Raw genomic sequence first — 19,335 nt, 5'->3', positions numbered from 1 at the left:
GAGAGAAAGACGAAGATTGGAGAGGAGGACAGGAAAAGGCGACTGCCGATTTCGCCCAGGTGGGTCAGCCTGGAGGTGCCGTCTACGTGAAGCAGAGGCCAAAGAGGCGTGTTGCCTCCGCCGGGGGGCCTTAAAGGTCCGAACACCCGGCATCGGCTCAGCCTCCAGGATCCACCTTTCCCCGGACACGGCTAAGCCGCGCACGGCTACAAGCGGGAGGGTGCAACCCTCGTGTGCTCGGGTCCGTGGTGTCGCCACACACCAAACGCCTGCTGACGCAGACGCCCCTCCGGGGTATTTGCATAAAACTGCGACTGAGAGTACCAACGGCGGTCATGTTCAAGCCTGTCTTACAAAGGGTATACCGCTGACCAGTGTGCCCTTCCTCATAACTTCCGCTGCTAGGGTAATTTTCGAACTTGCGTTACTACTTCCGAGGAGCAGATACTTGCAGCTTGACGAAGACTCCCAAGTCTACGATGACGATCATGATGGCACTCCTGGCGTTGATTTTACAGGTGTCCATTTTGATACGAGCCGGCGACAAACAGTCATTTAGCCAGCTCTATCTAATAATGGCGTATACATTTATCGCAGTCTAGCATTTTGCCTATCTCTACTTGACCTTTCATTACTTCGATAAGACCTCTACCTCTATATTGTACACTTAACCACGCCTGTAACGACTACGGTTCAATCTATCTCTTCCCTGCATTTTCTTTCTACCAATTTTCTAAACGTCTCTTGCGTATCTCCACTATACTGGCCAGTTATTACTTCGATACGCTTTGAATCCGAACGCGTTTGGAGCGCTTCTTAGCCAAGGCACTTAATTGTAGCGCCTCCTTGCAGGCATTCGGTGAATGACGGCTGTTGCAACCAAGATTTTGGTACGCATGCCCTTTTGCGCTTCTCTTTTTTTTTGCTTTTGCGTTTCTTCACATGGTAATTCATGGGGCCCATAAGAGGCTTAAAACAAGATGACACGGCCATATTAAACATTATTTTAAACAAGAGTGCGCAAGCATTCCAATTCATAAGCAGCTATTCCACACGTTCTTTATTATAATGCGAAGCATAAATAAAGTTCATCATACCATACCATACCATACCATACTAGCCGCACAACCACGCTCTTCCTTGCTGCGCCGCGCGCGGCCGCGTAGCTACCATATGACGTCATAACAGCTGCAAAAGCGGAGGCTCAACTCGTGCGCTCGCCTGCATGAGTTGTTTCTTCGTCTAGCCGAACCAAATATAGCCAAGCAACAGCAGTTCACCAGGGTAAACAGTGGTTCAACAACTAAAATAAAGGCTAGTATGCTTCGCATCCTGGGCTTAACCTTAGCTAAGCCACAGCCATTTTTTTTTTCGTGATCTACAGATTATGGAGCCCATATGACGCAAAACTCGTTTCAGACAAGAGGATTCACGAACTAGCGCAAATAGTGTTAGCACGGCTTCCTGTCGCGCGGCTGCTGCTGACGAACGGCGAAGTAGACGAAGCGCGCGACATCACGAGCCAATCGGGTTCACGAGCCCGCCTGCTGTCTCGTCGCTCGTCGCCGAGAAAGCACACGTCTGCTCCAGGAGCCAGCCCCCTCGTTTCTGCACCTGCCATCGACTTCGCCGCGTTGTCCGCCATGGATTCCAAGGCTGCATCAGCGAAGCAGACACGCCCGGGATCCCGCAAGTCTTCTGTCTCGTCCAGCTCGGCTGCATTAAAACGAGTAAGCGACGGGAAGTGCTTGTCCTTGCGAAAGATGACCTCGGTACATTTCCTGAACACCCCTTTGTCCCCTGCGTTTACAAGCTTTCGCCTACTTTATACTAACGCCCTGCCTAAAGTTCGTTGAGTACCGCATTGTGTGTAAAGCCATCAGCGCCGCCGACTAATTAAGTCTGTTGATTAGTGGTGACTTGGATCTACAGAGGCGAAAGCCGCTTATTTGCTTTTTTTTTGGTCTATAGTGGTACCCCTCACAGGAGTATTTACCGGGGGGGGAGGGGGGAAGTTGGCCTCCCACTGTTAGGAGTGAATGGGCAAAGCATGCTATTTGTCCCCCTCCCCCCTGCACTTCTGAAAGCGGGCACTTTCGGCTGCATGCACGCTGGAAAATCCAACCAGATTACAGCTGGCGCTTTTTTTTTTCTTACTTGACAGAGGGGCTCCGTAAGTACTGCTTTTCTTTACTACGCATCGCTTGCTCTTGTGCAGTGACCACCGTCTTTTGTGCCTCCTCGGCACGCGTGTTTACAGGAGGTATTCAGAGACCTGGATTGGGAAGAATTGGGGATAAAAGTTGATGAAGAATACCTAAGCAACTTGCGATTCGCTGATGATATTGCCTTGCTTAGTAACTCAGTGGATGAATTGCAATGCATGCTCACTGACCTGTAGAGGCAAAGCAGAAGAGTGGGTCTAAAAATTAATCTGCAGAAAACTAAAGTAATGCTTAACAGTCTTGGAAGAGAACCGCAATTTACATTAGGCAGCGAGGTACTGGAAGTCGTAAGGGAATACATCTACTTAGGGCGGGTAGTGACGGCGGATCCGTATCATGAGACGGAAATAATCAGAAGAATAAGAATGGGCTGGGGTGCGTTTCGCAGGCATTCTCAGATCATGAACAGCAGGTTGCCATTATCCCTCAAGAGAAAAGTATATAATAGCTGCGTCTTACCAGTACTCACCTACGGGGCAGAAACCTGGAGGCTTACGAAAAGGGTTCTACTCAAATTGAGGACGGCGCAACGAGCTATGGAAAGAAGAATGATAGGTGTAACGTTAAGGGATAAGAAAAGAGCAGATTGGGTGAGGGAACAACCACGAGTTAATGACATCTTAGTTAAATCAAGAAAAAGAAATGGGCATAGGCAGGACACGTAATGAGGAGGGAAGATAACCGATGGTCATTAAGGGTTACGGACTGGATCCCAAGGGAAGGGAAGCGTAGCAGGGGGCGGCAGAAAGTTTGGTGGGCGGATGAGATTAAGAAGTTTGCAGGGACGGCATGGCCACAATTAGTACATGACCGGGGTTGTTGGAGAAGTATGGGAGAGGCCTTTGCCCTGCAGTGGGCCTAACCAGGCTGCTGCTGCTGCTGCTGCTGATGATGATGATGAAATCGTTGCATTATCAAATGCTGGAACTATTTAGCCTTCGTCCAGAGATATCAACATGAAAAATCTAATCAAACCTCTTCCAGGTATAACTGTTCAATTTCATTGTGTAATCACGACTTATCGTAGACATGCTCATGATGATGATGAAAACGTTTTATTTAAAGGAAAAGGGTAGGGGTGTTAAGAGAAGGGCGGTCGGATTCTTATTCCGGAATTCCGTTGCCTATGGCCACCGCCCTAGCTCTTTCGACGAGTGCTCGCTGGTCCTCGAGGGTTGAGCTGGACAGGGCTGCCTCCCATCCTTCCCACGTTGGCTGTTGTATAGTTTCTAAGGCACTATTAGCCTGGCAGGCCCATAGCATATGCTACAAATATGTTTTCTTCCCGCGGAACTTACGCTCGGCCGAAAAGGATTGTGGCTCAATAGCATGTAGCTTGATTGGGTTATTAAATGACATGGTTTGTAATCTTCGTAAATGACATTCTTCTGACAGAAGAATGAGATTTACATGCTCGTGAAAATGACCTTGGTCAAACGTGCAGAGCCATTTCAATATTGATAATACGTTGACTTAAATTTTTTTCCGAAAACTTGTATCACTTATGAATTTTGTCGATTTTATTTCCAGGAAGTTTCCAAATGAGAGGTACACTCTTATTTGTTTCCCTGCAGGAGCAATATAAACAACAGATATTTCGTATTTTGAAGCAATGAGGGTCAAGTTTAGTTGACGTGTACAGAAAATTTTGACTTTGTAAGTTGCTTATGTGCTCTGAAAACAGTTAATGAATACTCTTTCTCCCAATTTTTATACGTTATACACGGCATTTAGTCGTTTTTCTCCAATATCCTCGGTAAACTATGCGGGGCCCGCCTTTTATGTGTTCTAAATACGAAGCAATGTTCTGAGTGACGGAGCGATAAATGCTTATCTATAGTTTCATTGCAGCCTTTGTAGAAAGTTATTCATTGGTGTGTTCCAGAGTATCATACAGACACTAATCGAACTGTTTCCAAATTGAATCGAGGCGCGGGGGGGGGGGGGGGGGGGGAGGAAAGGACACCAAGTTAAATGTTGCGGCGCAATAGCATGTGTGCTGATGAATTACAGGCTTTTTAAATATTCCCAACTAGAAGTGCTCTCAAGGATATTACATGCTCGCAAGGTTTCAACGGTAGTCATATGCGGGCAAATCTTTAAAATAGGCGAAGGGTTACAGAAAACTTAAACCTTTCTTGCAACTATTCGAAAGAAACAGCACAGCTGAAAATAGGGCTGTAATTCCCTAAGGTCTCCCGCATCTACTGTGCTTTTTTTCTCTCGTGAATATTGCAAGTCATTCATGTAGATCATACTTCGTTGTGTACAACCTCGACTATAATCATCATCATCACCATCATCACCATCATCATCGTAAGCCTGGTGACGCCCACTGCAGGGCAAACGCTTCTCCCATACTTCTCCAACTAGCCCGGCACGTACTAATTGTGGCCATGTTGTCCCTACAAACGTCTTAATCTCATCCGCCCTCCTAACTTTCTGCCGTCCCCTGCTACGCTTTCCTTCCCTTGGAATCCAGTCCGTAACCCTTAATGACGATCGGTTATCTTCCCTCCTCATTACATGTCCTGCCCATGCCCATTTCTTTTTCTTGATTTCAACCAAGGTGTCATTAACTCGCGTTTGTTCCCTCACCCAATGTGGTCTTTTCTTATCCCTTAAGGTTACACCTATCATTCTTCTTTCCATAGCTCGTTGCGTCGTCGTCAATATAAGAGCCCTTTTCGTAAGCCCTCAGGTTTCTGCCCCATATGTTAGTACTGGTAAGACACAGCTGTTATACACTTTTCTCTTGAGGGATAATGGCAACCTACTGTTCATGATCTGAGAATGCCTGCCAAACGTACTCCAGCCCATTCTTATTCTTCCGATTATTTCAGTCTCATGATCCGGATCTGCGGTCACTACCTGTCCTAAGTAGATGTTCCCTTACCACTTCCAGTGCCTCGCTATGTATCGTAAACTGCAGTTCTCTTCCGAAACTGTTAAACATTACTTTAGTTTCCTGCAGATTAATTTTTAGACCCACCCTTCTGCTTTGCCTCTCCAGGTCAGTGAGCATGCATTGCAATTCATCCCCTGAGTTATTAAGCAAGGCGAATCGCAAGTTACTAAGTTACTAAGTTACTAATCAGCGAATCGCAAGTTACTAAGGTATTCTCCATTAACTTTTATCCCCAATTTTATCCCCAACCTCGACTATACCATTACCTAAACTAGCGAAACATTTATGCTGTAGGTATACAATAAGAACAATTTTTTGCCTAATTATTAAAATTTGTCGCAAATATGCATTTTTATCTGCGCTGTACTACTGCTATCCGAACCAACTTTCCGAGCCTCCGTGGCTTACCATGTGTGATTGATAAATAGGTATACGTCTGTCCAATATAAACATAACTAACAGAAGTATTTTCAGGCTGTTTTACTTATTTTGCTATACTATGAATTAGCCATATATATATATATATATATATATATATATATATATATATATATATATATATATATATATATATATATATATATATATATATATATATATATATATATATATATATATAAAGACGTTCCACGTCCGCCGCCAAGTTCTATGAGTGGTGGCGCTGGCTAACACTCCCAGGGTTCTACTAGGACACATAAATACCCAAGAAAGTGGATGGGAAAACGGCGCCGTGGTAGCTCAATTGGTGGAGCATCGTACGCGAAATGCGAAGGTTGTGGGTTCGGTTCCCACCTGCGGCAAGTTGTTTTTTCATCCACTTTAATTTCCATTACTTAATCGTTTCTTTATTTCATTTATTTAGCACAAGTAATTTCCCCTATGTTGTCCTTCGTGTCAGTGTTTGTTGGCTTCTTATGATATGACTCTATATATATATATATATATAAAGAGGGAGAGAGAAACTGCGCCACGCGTGACGCCCGGCTATGTCCGCGCATTAAGCCCTCCGTGGGCGGGGCCGCGCATGCGCATCAGTACGATGACAGCACGGCTGCGGCGGCACGAATGCGCCTCGGGCGTCCGCGTAATTGCCATCGTAAACAAATGAAACGACCCTCCAACAAGCCAAGAGACAAGCCGGTCCGAGTACACGGTCACACCCTGAGCTTTGCCCAGTCTTAAGCGCAACCATAGCGACGTTCGTGCTGCCGGCGTCCGAGCGAGACCCTTGCCTCGCGATTAGCGTGCCGAAGCCTAATAGCGAACCTGGGGTCCGTATCGCAGCCCGTGTTCGCAAAGCTTTTTCATTCGAAGTGCTCTTTGCCATTGGGTATGCCGGCCTTCGCCGATACGTGCAGCATCAGGATTGCATGAAATTTGCTCTTACGGGCTATGCTATAGCGCTGGAGAGGCTTCTGAAAAACGCGCCTCGAATCGCGTTCCTCCGGTTTTGCTTCTTCCGCTCACTAGGCGGTGTGTTCTGACGCCGCTGTCAACAGTGGAAAGCATCAGTGCAAGGTTCTCATACTGCGCGCTTACCATTAGGAGCAGGCTGGTATGAATGCATCAGGTGCTCGTAGAGCAGAGTTTGCTTTGGTGCAAAGTTTGTTTAGGATTCTTTGCGTCAGTTTTCTTTTAGTTCCTTAATGATGTGTCGTGCGTGCAACCAACCTACCTTTGTCAATGTACCGTTAGCTGGAATCCCTGACAGGCAGCACCACGAAAGAGTACAAGTGGTCACCGTAGTGAAGCACATGGTGCTCTTCTACGCCTCTTTGCTGCAGTCGTTGGCCGCTCTTACGCTACTTGACGGCTTAAACGTGAGCACTAAACGCAGCATGCTAAGTCCTTTGTCACCTTCTTTTTTCTTTTCTTGCTTGTGATTAGAAAAGCCAGCATTCGTACAGTGCAAAGCCAGTAGCGAAGGAAGCAGAACTCACGGAGAGGGAGACCAAGTCGATCTTGAAGAACGGCGGAGGAACCGCTGCAGGGACCTCAAGGGTGAGTCAGGCACATGAAATGCCGTAACGAAGTCTGCACTCCCTCCGCGGCATTTATTAAGGGCCGGGTCTGCCCTACAGCTCCCGAAATCGAAACATTGTCGAGCTAACTCGACGATGTGCTCCACGCTTGTCGGAGGGATGAAACTTAGAGTAGCGAGAAACTACGAGATACGGGCGTCTAAAAGACAGCAAAGCCGACACCGGTTATAGTCCAGTTCTAATTGTGATCAAACCAGTAAATATAAAGTACGATGTGTCAAGTGAAATATGATGCGGGCTATTTACTGCCCAAACAAGATAGCGGCTGAGCAGCCTGCACGCAGAGTCTTATGTTACATTCGTTGTTTCTTTTTTCTTCCTTAACTTATAGTGTTGCAGCGAGAGGGCGCTATGTAGCAGAGACATGTGGAGTTACTGTATAGCTAGCTACTTTTGGTAGCATTTAAAGTAACTCTAGAGACATGTACTTGAATAGCGTGGACACAGTACGGAAGAAGAGGTCAGGAAAGTTGCCAGCTTAGTACAGGGTATTTGAAAGTGTAGCTAGACAACCAGGACAGGAGTCATCAGAATGAATGTCGGAGAAAGAGAAAGCAATCAGATGCAAAGAATGGAAGCAAAAACACAATGGAGATTTACAAGACTGAGAAGAAAGAAATTAGATGGGAAAATCTGGACGATAACACAAGAAGCAGTGCCTTGCTATTTGAGGCTCGAGTTGAGCTGTTTGCCTAAGGACAATACCATACCGGAGCAAATGTTCGCAACAAGATGAGGCATATGTGTATACTGCAGCAAAAATAGGGAGACCACTGAGCACATCCTAATGTAATGCGAAGGGGTTGACCCAGTGAGTAACGTAGAAGCGCTTGCGCTTAAAGCGGATGGAAGCATCAACCGGTCAGCAGTGGAGACAAGGAAGATACGCCAGAGTATTCGGGGGTAAAAAGCAGGGAAGGGATTGATACGACCGGATTTGTTACTGACATAGGTAGCAGCACAAGATAGATAAAGAAGATTTCAGGAAGACAAAATAGATCAAGGAGATGCAGACAAAACTAATGATAGAAAAAGAAGCATGTATAGCATACCTGATAACTCGAGCAGGCTAGGCGAGTATTTGACCCCGCCACGTTTCGAAGTGAATTTGAATAATAATAATAATAATAATAATAATAATAATAATAATAATAATAATAATAATAATAATAATAATAATAACGTCCTACTTCCACATTCCAGAGGCGCACGCATTGAAAATGCATGGAAGCATTAATAGTAGGCAGTCGAGACAAACAAAAGACGTTTAACGTATTGGCTGGAAATACGAAAAAAGACAGCGACGAGACAAATTAAAACCAGAGTCATTACAGTCATATAAATAATGTTACAATACAGAATTGGAAGATTTCATAAGAAGACGAAAAATAATGAAGAGACAGGCGAAATTCTAGAGTGCTATACATGCCTATAAAACCTGATTGCCCCAAGCACACTGCCCTGTTTGTTGCCGCCCCGTTTCTGAGGGGATGCCAGTACAAATCATCATTTTACATGTGAGGGCGAGACACATGAATACCCGGAAATTCTCAAACCCTTCTTTTCTAATTGTGCAAAACATATCGAGAGTAAGCATAATAATCATAAAGAAAACAAATCTTTTGTGGGAACTTTTTCGGCAAAAGGAGGGAAATACAAAGCAAGAAATTGGAATTGGGCTTCACCGCGGGCCACCTGCATCTTTGCTTGGAAATTGTAACGACAGCTCTCGCCATAAGTGAACCATATCTGTACAGTCACCCGCAAAAGTTAACGAGACGCGGGATTTGCGAAAGAGCCGAATTTCGGGGAAGCCTGCGCACATAGCCTCTAATTAAAGGCTTTGATCCGTAAGCAGTTCTTGCGATCTATACCGTGATCCATAAAATTAGAAGCGCTACGCTTTAACAGAGCATAAACCCACATTTGTCGTGAAACCCGTGCCCCGTAAACTTTTGCGCGTGACTGTACAGTTAACTTGCTTCGCGCCACGCCTGTAACTCCACTGCAACCGGAACTCTCGCATCGTCCTGTCTTCTCGTACTGCGCTCTCAAAAGAAAACGAGTCACGTGACAAACTTCCTGTCCCTTGACCTACGCTACTCCTTTAAAGCAAGAGATGACGTTTGGTGCCTGTCGTTCAGTGTTGGCCCAAGATATTTAGTCGGAACATTCGTACTCTATACCGAAAAATGGCAAGAAAAAAAAAACATTTTTGGTATGTCCCCTGTGACAACAGTCGTCAACAAAGAGTTTAGTTCCAAATGACATACATGACTTCTACTTTAAGTTGTTGTCTTTGCAGTCAAGGTACACTAGCTTTAATGATGACCATGACCTGACCACACCATAGGAGAAATACAGACTCAGTGCGCCTAGCTGAAGGCAAAACGTAGGCAACCTATCCTGCTTTAGAGCATGAACGGCCTAGCTGCCGAGCTGTCTGCTCCCGTAAAGCTGGGAAGCTCAGACATTTCTTATGCGTTGTTTTATCCCTGCACATCTGAACTCGTGTCACATTCGTGGGCACTCTCGTTAGCAATCCAGACCGATCAAGATCGAATTTCTCGGCCACGATTAGCTCACTTGCGCGAGCTAGGCCGTAGGAGCCAATCTTAATAGAATATATCGATCCCGGTCATGCTCTGTTGTGATCGAAAGTGCCCGTGCAACACAAGTATTAACAGCACGTTTCGTAAGGTGCGATGAAGAGGAAGCCAGTTAGACAGCCAAGAATAAAATAATTGGAGAGACATTTTATGATAATTCAGAGCGTTCATAAAACTCCGGGGAGCTAGGAGAAATATCTTCCGATGGCGACTATTCATACGCGAAGCGTAAAAGTAGCACAGAAACCAAACAGAACACTTTCTCTACTCTGCAGTAGATAACACTCTTTGCGGCAATAAAATTCATTTATGCAACCTACGCCTTGCAGATGACATTGTCCTGTCCAGCAACGCTGGGAATGTATTCCAACAACTAATTGAGGGCCATAAGCGAGAAAGTGCAAGACTAGGGTTAAAGATTAATGTGCAGAAGAAGACAAAGGCAATATTCAATAGCCTGACGAAAGAACAAGAATTTGATATTTGCAGTCAACCTCTTCAATCCGTGCAAGAGTACGTTTATCTAGGGCACTTCGTCACATTGGACCCTGATCATGGCATGGAAACCTACGGAAGAATAAAAATGGTTTTTAGCATGTGGCAGGCATTACCAAATATTGACTGGAAGCTTACCACTGTCGTGGAAAAGAAAATTGTACTTTTATTGCATTCTACCGGTGCTAACATACGGGAGATCGATGGAAGAAGCCTTCGTCCTACAGCGGACATAAAAATAGGCTGACGATCATGACAATAATAATGGTTAATTCTTTAAACGAGAAACACCGTTCTGAAATGCAGAAAAGAAACGAAAAGGCAAAGGAAAAAAAATGTGTTTAATGACACCGGTTGACGCCCTGTATCAAAGCGGAAGCTTGTAAGATGAATCCATACATCTTACAAGAGGCGCTTTTGTTTTCTTCACAATAAAAAAAATGAAAATTGAGGGCATGTGCACAATATATCGAAGCGCAATAGCCTGTATACAGGCTATAGATGTGCAACTCGTGCATATTTTTCATACTTCAATAAATCACCGTTTAGCTGCTATTGAACTCAGATTAAGAAAACGGTGTACATGCGAAGAACACAACGAAACGACGCTTTGACATTCCTTGAAAGCACCGATATTTTTTCACACTTGTTTCGAGACATTGATTATTTACAAGATAATTACGGTACTTACTTCAGGTATGCGTTTTTTCAGCCTTCGAGATGTACCGAAAACATACGAAACGACGCTCGGATATTAATGATTCTATGAGAGCTCCGATATATTGCATGCCTGTGTTGTCAGACTTGTTTTTAATTCACGTAATTTTTCTGCTATTCATGACTTCACTTCTTTTTCTGTCTTTAGAGAAGCAGTAGGAACTGGATTGATCTTGATCTTTTCCCGGATCCGGAACCAAATGCGGTAAGAATTGGTCACCCAATCAAGCGACGCCATGCGTAATATATAGGTAACCAAGGAAATCGAGAGATGAGCGGATTTTTCTGCGAATCTACGCAGAAGTGAAAGCCGGAGAGAGAGGTCCATCTGCTTTATCCCGCTCCTATCTCGAATATATTTACAGCCAGAGTCAGAGTCAGTCAGATACAAAGAGTTTTGGCAATGTCCACAATTAACGAACATAAGATTGGTGGACATTACATATATACAGTATCTGGGAATGGATGACGCATAAGACGAAGGAGAAAAAAACGGAAGCAAAGCTGCAGTCATTTTGCAGGCATTGGCATGGAATCCGTGGCTGGCGCCCATATTTACCTGTGAAAATGATACTGCGCACCATCTTTCCTCAAACCCCTAAATTCAATAGAATCCTTTTGGTCCAACCTCCCTGTCTTAAATTTCGATCTCGATGTGCCACTTGGTTTCTCGTGATAGCAGTACAACACGATTCTTATGACAGTTGCACTTAGCCCGGTATGAACTGCTATACTATAGGCACATGCCTTGCGAGAGTGGCGACATATACAGTGAAATCAGTCGGAAAATCGCTGTGTCCGATTAGCTCTCGGGAACTCCTTTTGCGTAAGTGCAGGTGGCCAATTTATGCTACGCTACCCACTTTAAAGATAAGTTACCTTCTGTATTTAGTCAAAATATTATAGTGATCTCTCAGGAAAAGAAAATCACTGCCCAAGGATCGACTCCGTACACATTGTTAACCAGCGAACCTGAAACGTGCGGCCCCGACATTTATCACTGGGTTAATCACGACTGCTCATTCAACGACGGCTTGGTAGACTGCCGGATCATCGGTGCTCTGTTGCGCCTTGCGCTCGGCTGCACGAGCAAGTTTTTGTGCCCAAACTGCAGCATCGGCACGGCGTAGACAAGCTTATTCCCCTGCTCAGCTCGCGGCGTTGCTGATCGAAAGCTGCCTGCTCATAAGGAGTACGTATGACGCATGGCATACCCATTTAGGAGCCGGGGAGAGACTGCTGTGCACGCGCTCGGCTGTGACGGAGAGCAAATACGTCACTACTGGCGAGGCTAATGGAGCACCACCTTGATAGCACATGGCCTTCTCCCTCCGATCCATAACGTCATGTTGCCTGGCCGGACTGCCTCAGAATTTAATGGGGATGCTCCCGGGTAGGCAACAACAGAGTAGGCGAGGCATCACGCCAGCCTCGCCAATGGAAATTTTGGGCCATGTAGCGTGACGTCATGTATCGGAGGAAACAGGCTTTGCACTATCTAGGTAGTGTTAGCTAATCGTGCGGCTATCCTTCTCTCTCTTTTTTTTTTGCGCATGCGCATGGGGTTGCGCCGGAGGAGTTCACAGTGTGCAGACGACGGACAGACGGACGAATCGGCTTGCCATATACAGCTTCGCTGTAAAAACAATCTGCCTGAAATGATCTATGTCTAATGCAGTGTATGAAAGACAAATTTCCGATAATTGGTGTCTAATTTCAGCAGCAATATGTGCTGGCATGCCTGTTGTTCTCCCAACGAGGGCATCATGGTAAATTAAAGCTCTTCTAAGGTCCTGGAACCTCCCCCCTCCATTTTTCTTCTTTTTTCTGATATAGAGAACGCATTGAAATGAGTTCAATGCCTCGCAATGACAATATTCTCGACGACATTTTTGAAAAGGAACTAACAATAACGAAAGCATTGTTTAATCTTTAAATTTGGCCATGTTATCCGTCAGCACATGTGATTTGAGTGGCACCGAAGCTGACACCAATGTTCTGCCTATTATTACTCTTTAGGCTCAACCACAAGGAACATGTGCCCATTGGTTTTCTCGCGTTTTGGCGCCGCCAGGCGTCATCCGGCGTCAGGCGACGTCGACAGGCTTTCATACTTTGCTAGCCACTTCTGCCGTTGGCGCTGTGCGATCTGGCACGAGCTGCCTCGTCGCAGACAAGTCGCTGACGACGCCGGCAGACACTGCTTGAGGCCGCCGCCGATGATCCGGCGGAACTTACGCGTTTCGGTTATCCGTTGCGGTTAGTCCTGAAAGTTTGACGTAAGCGAAAGCTGCGCGAAGGCAGCAAAGCAGCGGTGACGGTACCAGTTGGAAGCGTTACGTCATGATCGTGAACAGCCGACTGGGTGCCGTCATGTCACTGAGGATGGCAGAAGGAAGGGCCCCGAGAGGCCGCAGACGATAGACTGCGATCTAGCGAGATAACGTATATATTCTACTAAGGCTCGCACCTCCAGCTTGGCAGCTCAATATTTGAATAAAAAAGTTTTTAATGACGAATTCGCAGATCGATAGCTGCTTGTGTGCACGCCCTTGGATTTTGAGCGCATTGCGTGTGTGGTCTTTGGACATCGTTGGGAAAAGTGAGGGAAGCTCTCATTAAAATTGATTATGAAAAATGACTGAGGAATATGTAAGAAAGTATATGGGCTGGGAGAGTGTTGAAGTATCTGTACCAGAAAAACATTGATTCACAGTGGAGGAAAAACTATGAAGCTTCGCCGCAAGTATGCGGCCTATAGGGTGGCCAACACACCATCAATGAACGTCAAACGGAAAGTCAAAGAGGCTGAAATGATCTGAAATGAAAAGAGGCTGAAATATGCGTATCGGAAATGGAAAAGAAACCTGCCATGAGTAACAACTTAGGAGGAAAAAACGAAATCAGGAAATAAACAATTTATGATAACTCAAAGGGAAGCTCATTACTTTTCGAAGTGACATCAGGATACATTAAACACGCACCTATAAAGCCAAATATAAGAAGGAAGAAGCATGTGCTTGCTGCAGTAAAGCTAGGGAAACGATGAAGCATGATTTATTAGAATATGAAGACATCTGCCCAACGGTCGATTTAGGCACTACTGGCCTCCTTGAAGCCCTTGGATTCAGCGACAGCGGGGGAAAAGGAAACATGTCTGTAATAGGGATTAGTAAGAGGCGATTGGAAGATTGGTGGAAGAAAAGTAGGGAATTGCAAGGTTCACAATAGGGGGTCAGAAAATTTGGTTGTGGAAGTTCATAGTGTTTTTTTTTTCGTAACTTAGGTAGAACATTAGGCAGTATAATAGCAAGAGCTTGGTGGCGCAACCCACCACCCCGTTCCAAAGGGGATGCTCATAACATCCGTCCTTCCAAGGTGTGATCAGGGATGATGATGACATAGAAAGAGCGATGCGTAACGGTGAAGGCAAGTTCAATATTCTGATGATAAAACATCGAGGAATCTCATGCATGAAGCCCCTATCAGGTTCCGTATCTAGTCTGTAGTCACTAGTTCAAGTGAACTTAAAGATAAACGCGGTAGAACGAAGCTGGTGTGTGTGGCCACCCATCCGGCATCAGCACAAACGCCAAACAAAAGCTTTACAAGATGTAAAGAGCTGCGATAAGAGGCGCTATCATGGCGAGCACCTGCAGTGCACATTTTGCAGCCGGATTCTCTAAACCACCGAGAATCACGCACATTGACTCTATCAGGTGCTTCATCATTTTCTGTACGGTCTCCTTCTCATATTGTCCATCTCCTTGTTTGGGCGTAGTGTCACCGGTTTCATTGTCGCTATCATTCTTGGCTTCATGGCGCAGAGGACCAGTACGGCCCGCTGGCATTGCCGTAGGCCTAGAGGACAGTAAAGGCCATTCCGTGTTTGTATCAGCCGGGGCAGGTGAATGTTTGCCGCGTGCTCTCATCTACCTCGAATTAGCAGTAGGCGCTGTTACAGTCCTCCACGCACGCAAAGGCAACGGTGGTCGTGGCGCCTGTGCTCCGCTATGTACTTCTTCTGAAATGGCTTTGTGATGCTTCTTTCGCGAGCATTGGTCCCTTTGGCGAACAGATTGAGCAGTCTCTTTACGCTAAGATTGGTCTCTTGCCATTTTTCGAAGAATACGAACTTCTTGTTTCATCTTCGGGCATTCTTTCGAAGCCGCTTCGTGAGAGCCACTACAGTTGGGACATCTAAATGGAGACGCATAACTGTCGGTGGTATTATGCTCTCCGCCGCGACGAGAGCAGGTGGCTTTACTTCTACAAACAGCACTCACGTGCCCGATCTTGACATTTTCGGCACTGAACAAGCCTGGAACCGAATGGTCGTACATGGTGCATTACCTAGCCCACTTTGACAGACGCTGGTAATGGCCAAGAAGAAAATATTAACTTGATATATATGGAGTGCCTCAAGCGGTGAATCCCAAGAATGCGCACCGAGGACCTCAAAAGACTCTTGAGGTCCGCATGCTTGATTTCAAGTCCCACGTCAGAAAAACTGCAGTCGTTGTCTTCTTCCCATAAATAATAAAGGAGCGGACGGATATTGCGCCTAACTATGGAATGGTCATTAACTTCTCCAGTATTGCCGAATTTTTCTCATCTGTTGTCGGGATTTCCTTGCGATCGAGCGTTGATCCTGATCTCGTTGACTTGCCCAGGGGCCACACTTTATAAATATTCGGTTAGAAACTGCCTGCTGAGAAAGTTGATGCTGTGTGACGGCGAGAGCCGCGCATAAGAAACCATGAAGGATTCCTGCTGATTCTGATTCGATGAAGTGGTCTCAGTCGACATACGGCGCGACTTCTTCATAAGGCGGCCCATGGCTATGGTGTACTCGCTCTCAGAGTCCATGGCTTTTGGCTTTGAGCTCTCCCAGGAATCGAGTTGGTCCAAGCTTCCAAAGGCACGTCGTCCAAAAATGAGCGATGAAGTAGACGACTGACCTTGCTAAGGTGGTCGCGGGAACATCTTCCTCATCCTTGATGAAGTGACTCTCACGAAAATGGCGAAAACGCAAAAAATTGCCCAACAGCGAGAGACCCAGAGCACCAGTGAGCTCAGGGCACTTCTTTCTCTTCCCAAGTGCACATAGAAAGCATAGAAATATACGGCCAGAAAAAGTTTGCAATGTCCCATCCCAATGTAAGGGCTGCACCTCATCAACGTAAGAGGAAAAAAAAAAACGCGGATATTACACGAGAACATAAGGCATTTGGCTCACAAGTTCGCGGCAACATTGCCTATTGATCACGCACGTTTTCTGATCTATTGAAAACGTGTATCAGTGCCTCGTTGAAAAAAAAATGTTGCTTTAGCAGCTCTGTTTTCTTTACCAAACTGACTCTTCTCCTCCGGTACTGCATCTCGTGCTGACATTCCGGCGGCTCATTTTTCAGACTTGCCGCTGCGGCTCAGCAAGAGGACGCAGGCCGATATAGGCGGAATATCGGAACGCTCGTTTACCATGTTTTGGGTACGCATTAAAGCACATCAGGTGGTCAAAATTAATCCAAAGCCTACCCCCCCCCCCCTTACCCCACCGCAAACGGCGTCATTCAAAACTTACTGTCCTGTTTCAGGACGTTATATATATATATATATATATATATATATATATATATATATATATATATATATATATATATATATATATATATATATATTAGCTAGAAAAAATATGAACGCCTTTCTTCTTTTCATTCTTTCTTTTCTAGGCTGGCCCGTCGACCAGTGGACACTCAATAGCCAAGAAAGCCATCATTGCGGTAGCACTGCTCTTGATCTGCGGAGTCCTGTTGACGATCGGCATATGGGCCCTATCTTTTCCCTCGGTAACGTTCTGCGACACGTCAGATTGCCTTAGACATGTCACTGAACTCAAGGAGGCCATGGACACTAGCGTCGACCCCTGCAACGACTTCTACAAGTTCACGTGCGGCTCCTGGAAGCCAAAACAGAAAGAGCGGTCCATGATTGCGCGAGTCTTCGACGAGTCGACGGACCGCGCCATTAGCGAAATGGAGGGCTCGAGAGAGAAGACTATTGCGCCCAAAGCAGTGGACTATTTCAAGAGCTGCATCCAGCCACGCGATTTCACGCCGGATGATCTGCGGGTCTATTTCAACTTCAAGGAGCAAATCGGTTTGTTGTGGCCGGAGAAGAATCAAACCGCCATCGACGCACTGCTCCCGCTACTGAACCTCACTATCAACTGGAACATCAACTTGCTCTTCCACGTGCACGCCTTGCCCGCATACAAGCGGAGGCCACAGACGCTGAACATTAGACGCGGCATAGTGAGCACCAGTTGGTTGGATCCCACGTGGACAGCCGCCACGTTTGCCGAAGCCGTCAGACAGCACTGCGCCCTACTCAGGATCGACCCGCCACCTCCCTCAAGCATCCAGGAACTGAAGATCACCGTGGAGGACATCGTAGACGCCGCGGTCAAAGTACCGCCGGACGCCACAAGCGACACGCAGTTCGCGCTCAGAGAGATCGAGGTGCTGATGCCCAAAAGGTCGGACGAGTGGCTCAGCAACGTCAACAAACTGCACAGTCCCCAGTTCAAGTGGACGCTGGACAGCCCCGTTGCTCTCGAAGACGACGCAATACTGCAGAATGTACACGCCCTGCTACATAAGTACAAGGAAAAGAAGCAGACGCTCATGGAAGGCTTTTCGTTCGTTTTCCTTCGAATTTCCCTGTGGTTGCTCGCAGGGAAACCAGAGTTGCGCTATGGGCCCGATGCCGAACTGGGCCGCAATATATGGAAGCGGACCTGCCTCATAGACACAACTGGCCACTTCGGCCTGCTCGTCGCGGCCAAGCACATTTACGCGCGCTACAACAGCAGTGTGCGCAGCGAGCTCGAACGTTTCCACCAGAGCATTCAGGCCACGATGAAGCAGCAGCTGGAAGACGCCTACTGGATCGAAGCCCCCGTCAGGAGTAGGGCGGTCAGCAAAATCGAAGAGCTGTCGCTGGACGCGATCCCAGAGGAGAACTTCTTCTCCAAGGTCAACCTGTTCCAGCTGTACCGGGACTTCCCCAACATCGGTGCATCGTTCATAAGAAACTACATCGCGGTCGCAGCCGCCTACCGGCGCCTCATCGGCCACGACAGTTACATCAGCGTCTACTCCAGGCAGCTCGGGGAAGGCGCGCCCAGCCGATACAACTACTATTACAACATCGCCTACATGGCACTGGGCGCCATGGAGCCTCCCATACTCTACCTGCACGGCACCGAGGCCATGATGCACGGCAGCTTCGGCACGCTCATCGCCGGGTGCATGGTGCGCTCGTTCGACAGGCGCGGCGTCCTCTTCAACGACCTGGGCAGAAGGGAGAAGTGGTGGGACTCGCCAGCCTACACAGAACGAATCAGCTGCGACTTGTTGTCCGGAAGCAAGTATGATGGCGGGGGAACTGGCCAGAGTCCGAAAGCGAACCCGATTGGCGGCCGCGACCCGCGCGAGGTTCGCTTCTCGTCCTTGTTCCCATTGGCACCGGGACTGACCGTGTCGTTCATGGCGCACCGCGCGGCCGTGGCCAAAAAAGTCAGGTACCTCCAGCACCGCCTGCGCGGCTTTGAAGACTACACAGACGACCAGCTCTTCTTCCTGACCTACTGCCTCATGACGTGCGCCACAAACAGCAGCGGCGAGGAGTGCAACGTACCAGTGCGACAGACGCAGGCATTCGCCGACGCGTACCAGTGCCCGTCCGAATCGCCGATGAACCCGAGTAAGAAGTGCACGTTCTTCTAGTAACTGCAAGACCCAAGTTTATTTTTATTCATTTATCTCTTTGCTTGGCTGCGTCATTGTTGTTCCTTTTTGTATTGCAGTTTTTATGGCAGTTGCCTCGATTGACAGACGTTGCGTTCAACGCCGCAATAGTGTTCTCAATATTTCCCCGATGACGCCGCGCGCGCAGTTTATTTCTCTTTTTTTTTCTGACTCCAAGCGTAGGTGTCATACTGGCTCCGCTTTTGAGGTTGAGCATGCACTGGAAAATCGCATGTTTGCCTTAAGCGCGACCTCCTGCATCGCAGACTTAGAATATAGCTACAGCTTTACTGCAATGAACTACGGGCGCTTTCGGAAGCTGATGTGCTTTTGCAGTCGGCGCGATAGTGACTTCTCGCATCGCATACCATCTTTAATAGCGAACAGCGAGAATGACCGCCGGACGAGGCTGCACACAAGTGCTGCCGCAATTTCAAGTGCCTACGTGCACCTTGTACACTTTCTGCGTGTAAAAATATATATAAATAACGCGGCACCACTGCCGAGAAGTGGTCGTCAGAACCTGTG

The 19,335-nt window shown here is 46.8% G+C and overlaps 1 protein-coding gene across 1 annotated transcript; it reads left to right on the top strand.

The window, feature by feature from the left end:
- The first annotated feature begins 1,459 nt into the window (after positions 1-1,459).
- LOC135900872 (neprilysin-1-like) lies at positions 1,460-19,335 on the top strand. The gene is made up of 4 exons (XM_065430463.2): positions 1,460-1,730; positions 7,021-7,134; positions 11,145-11,201; positions 16,729-19,335. The coding sequence occupies exons 1-4, from the start codon at positions 1,644-1,646 to the stop codon at positions 18,784-18,786; spliced, it is 2,316 nt and encodes a 771-aa protein (XP_065286535.1). The 5' UTR covers positions 1,460-1,643; the 3' UTR covers positions 18,787-19,335.

This window comes from Dermacentor albipictus, chromosome 2 (genome assembly GCF_038994185.2).
Source record: "Dermacentor albipictus isolate Rhodes 1998 colony chromosome 2, USDA_Dalb.pri_finalv2, whole genome shotgun sequence".
NCBI classification, from domain to species: Eukaryota; Metazoa; Arthropoda; class Arachnida; order Ixodida; family Ixodidae; genus Dermacentor; species Dermacentor albipictus.
The sequence above is the reverse complement of the archived record's forward strand: the minus strand, read 5'-3'. Positions and strand labels throughout refer to the sequence as shown.

Coding starts and splice junctions, on each gene's coding strand:
- LOC135900872 (XM_065430463.2), top strand. CDS start 1,644: ATGGATTCCAAGGCTGCATCAGCGAAGCAGACACGCCCGGGATCCCGC. Junction 1,731..7,020: donor GCTCGGCTGCATTAAAACGA/GTAAGCGACGGG, acceptor GCTTGTGATTAG/AAAAGCCAGCATTCGTACAG. Junction 7,135..11,144: donor CCGCTGCAGGGACCTCAAGG/GTGAGTCAGGCA, acceptor TTCTGTCTTTAG/AGAAGCAGTAGGAACTGGAT.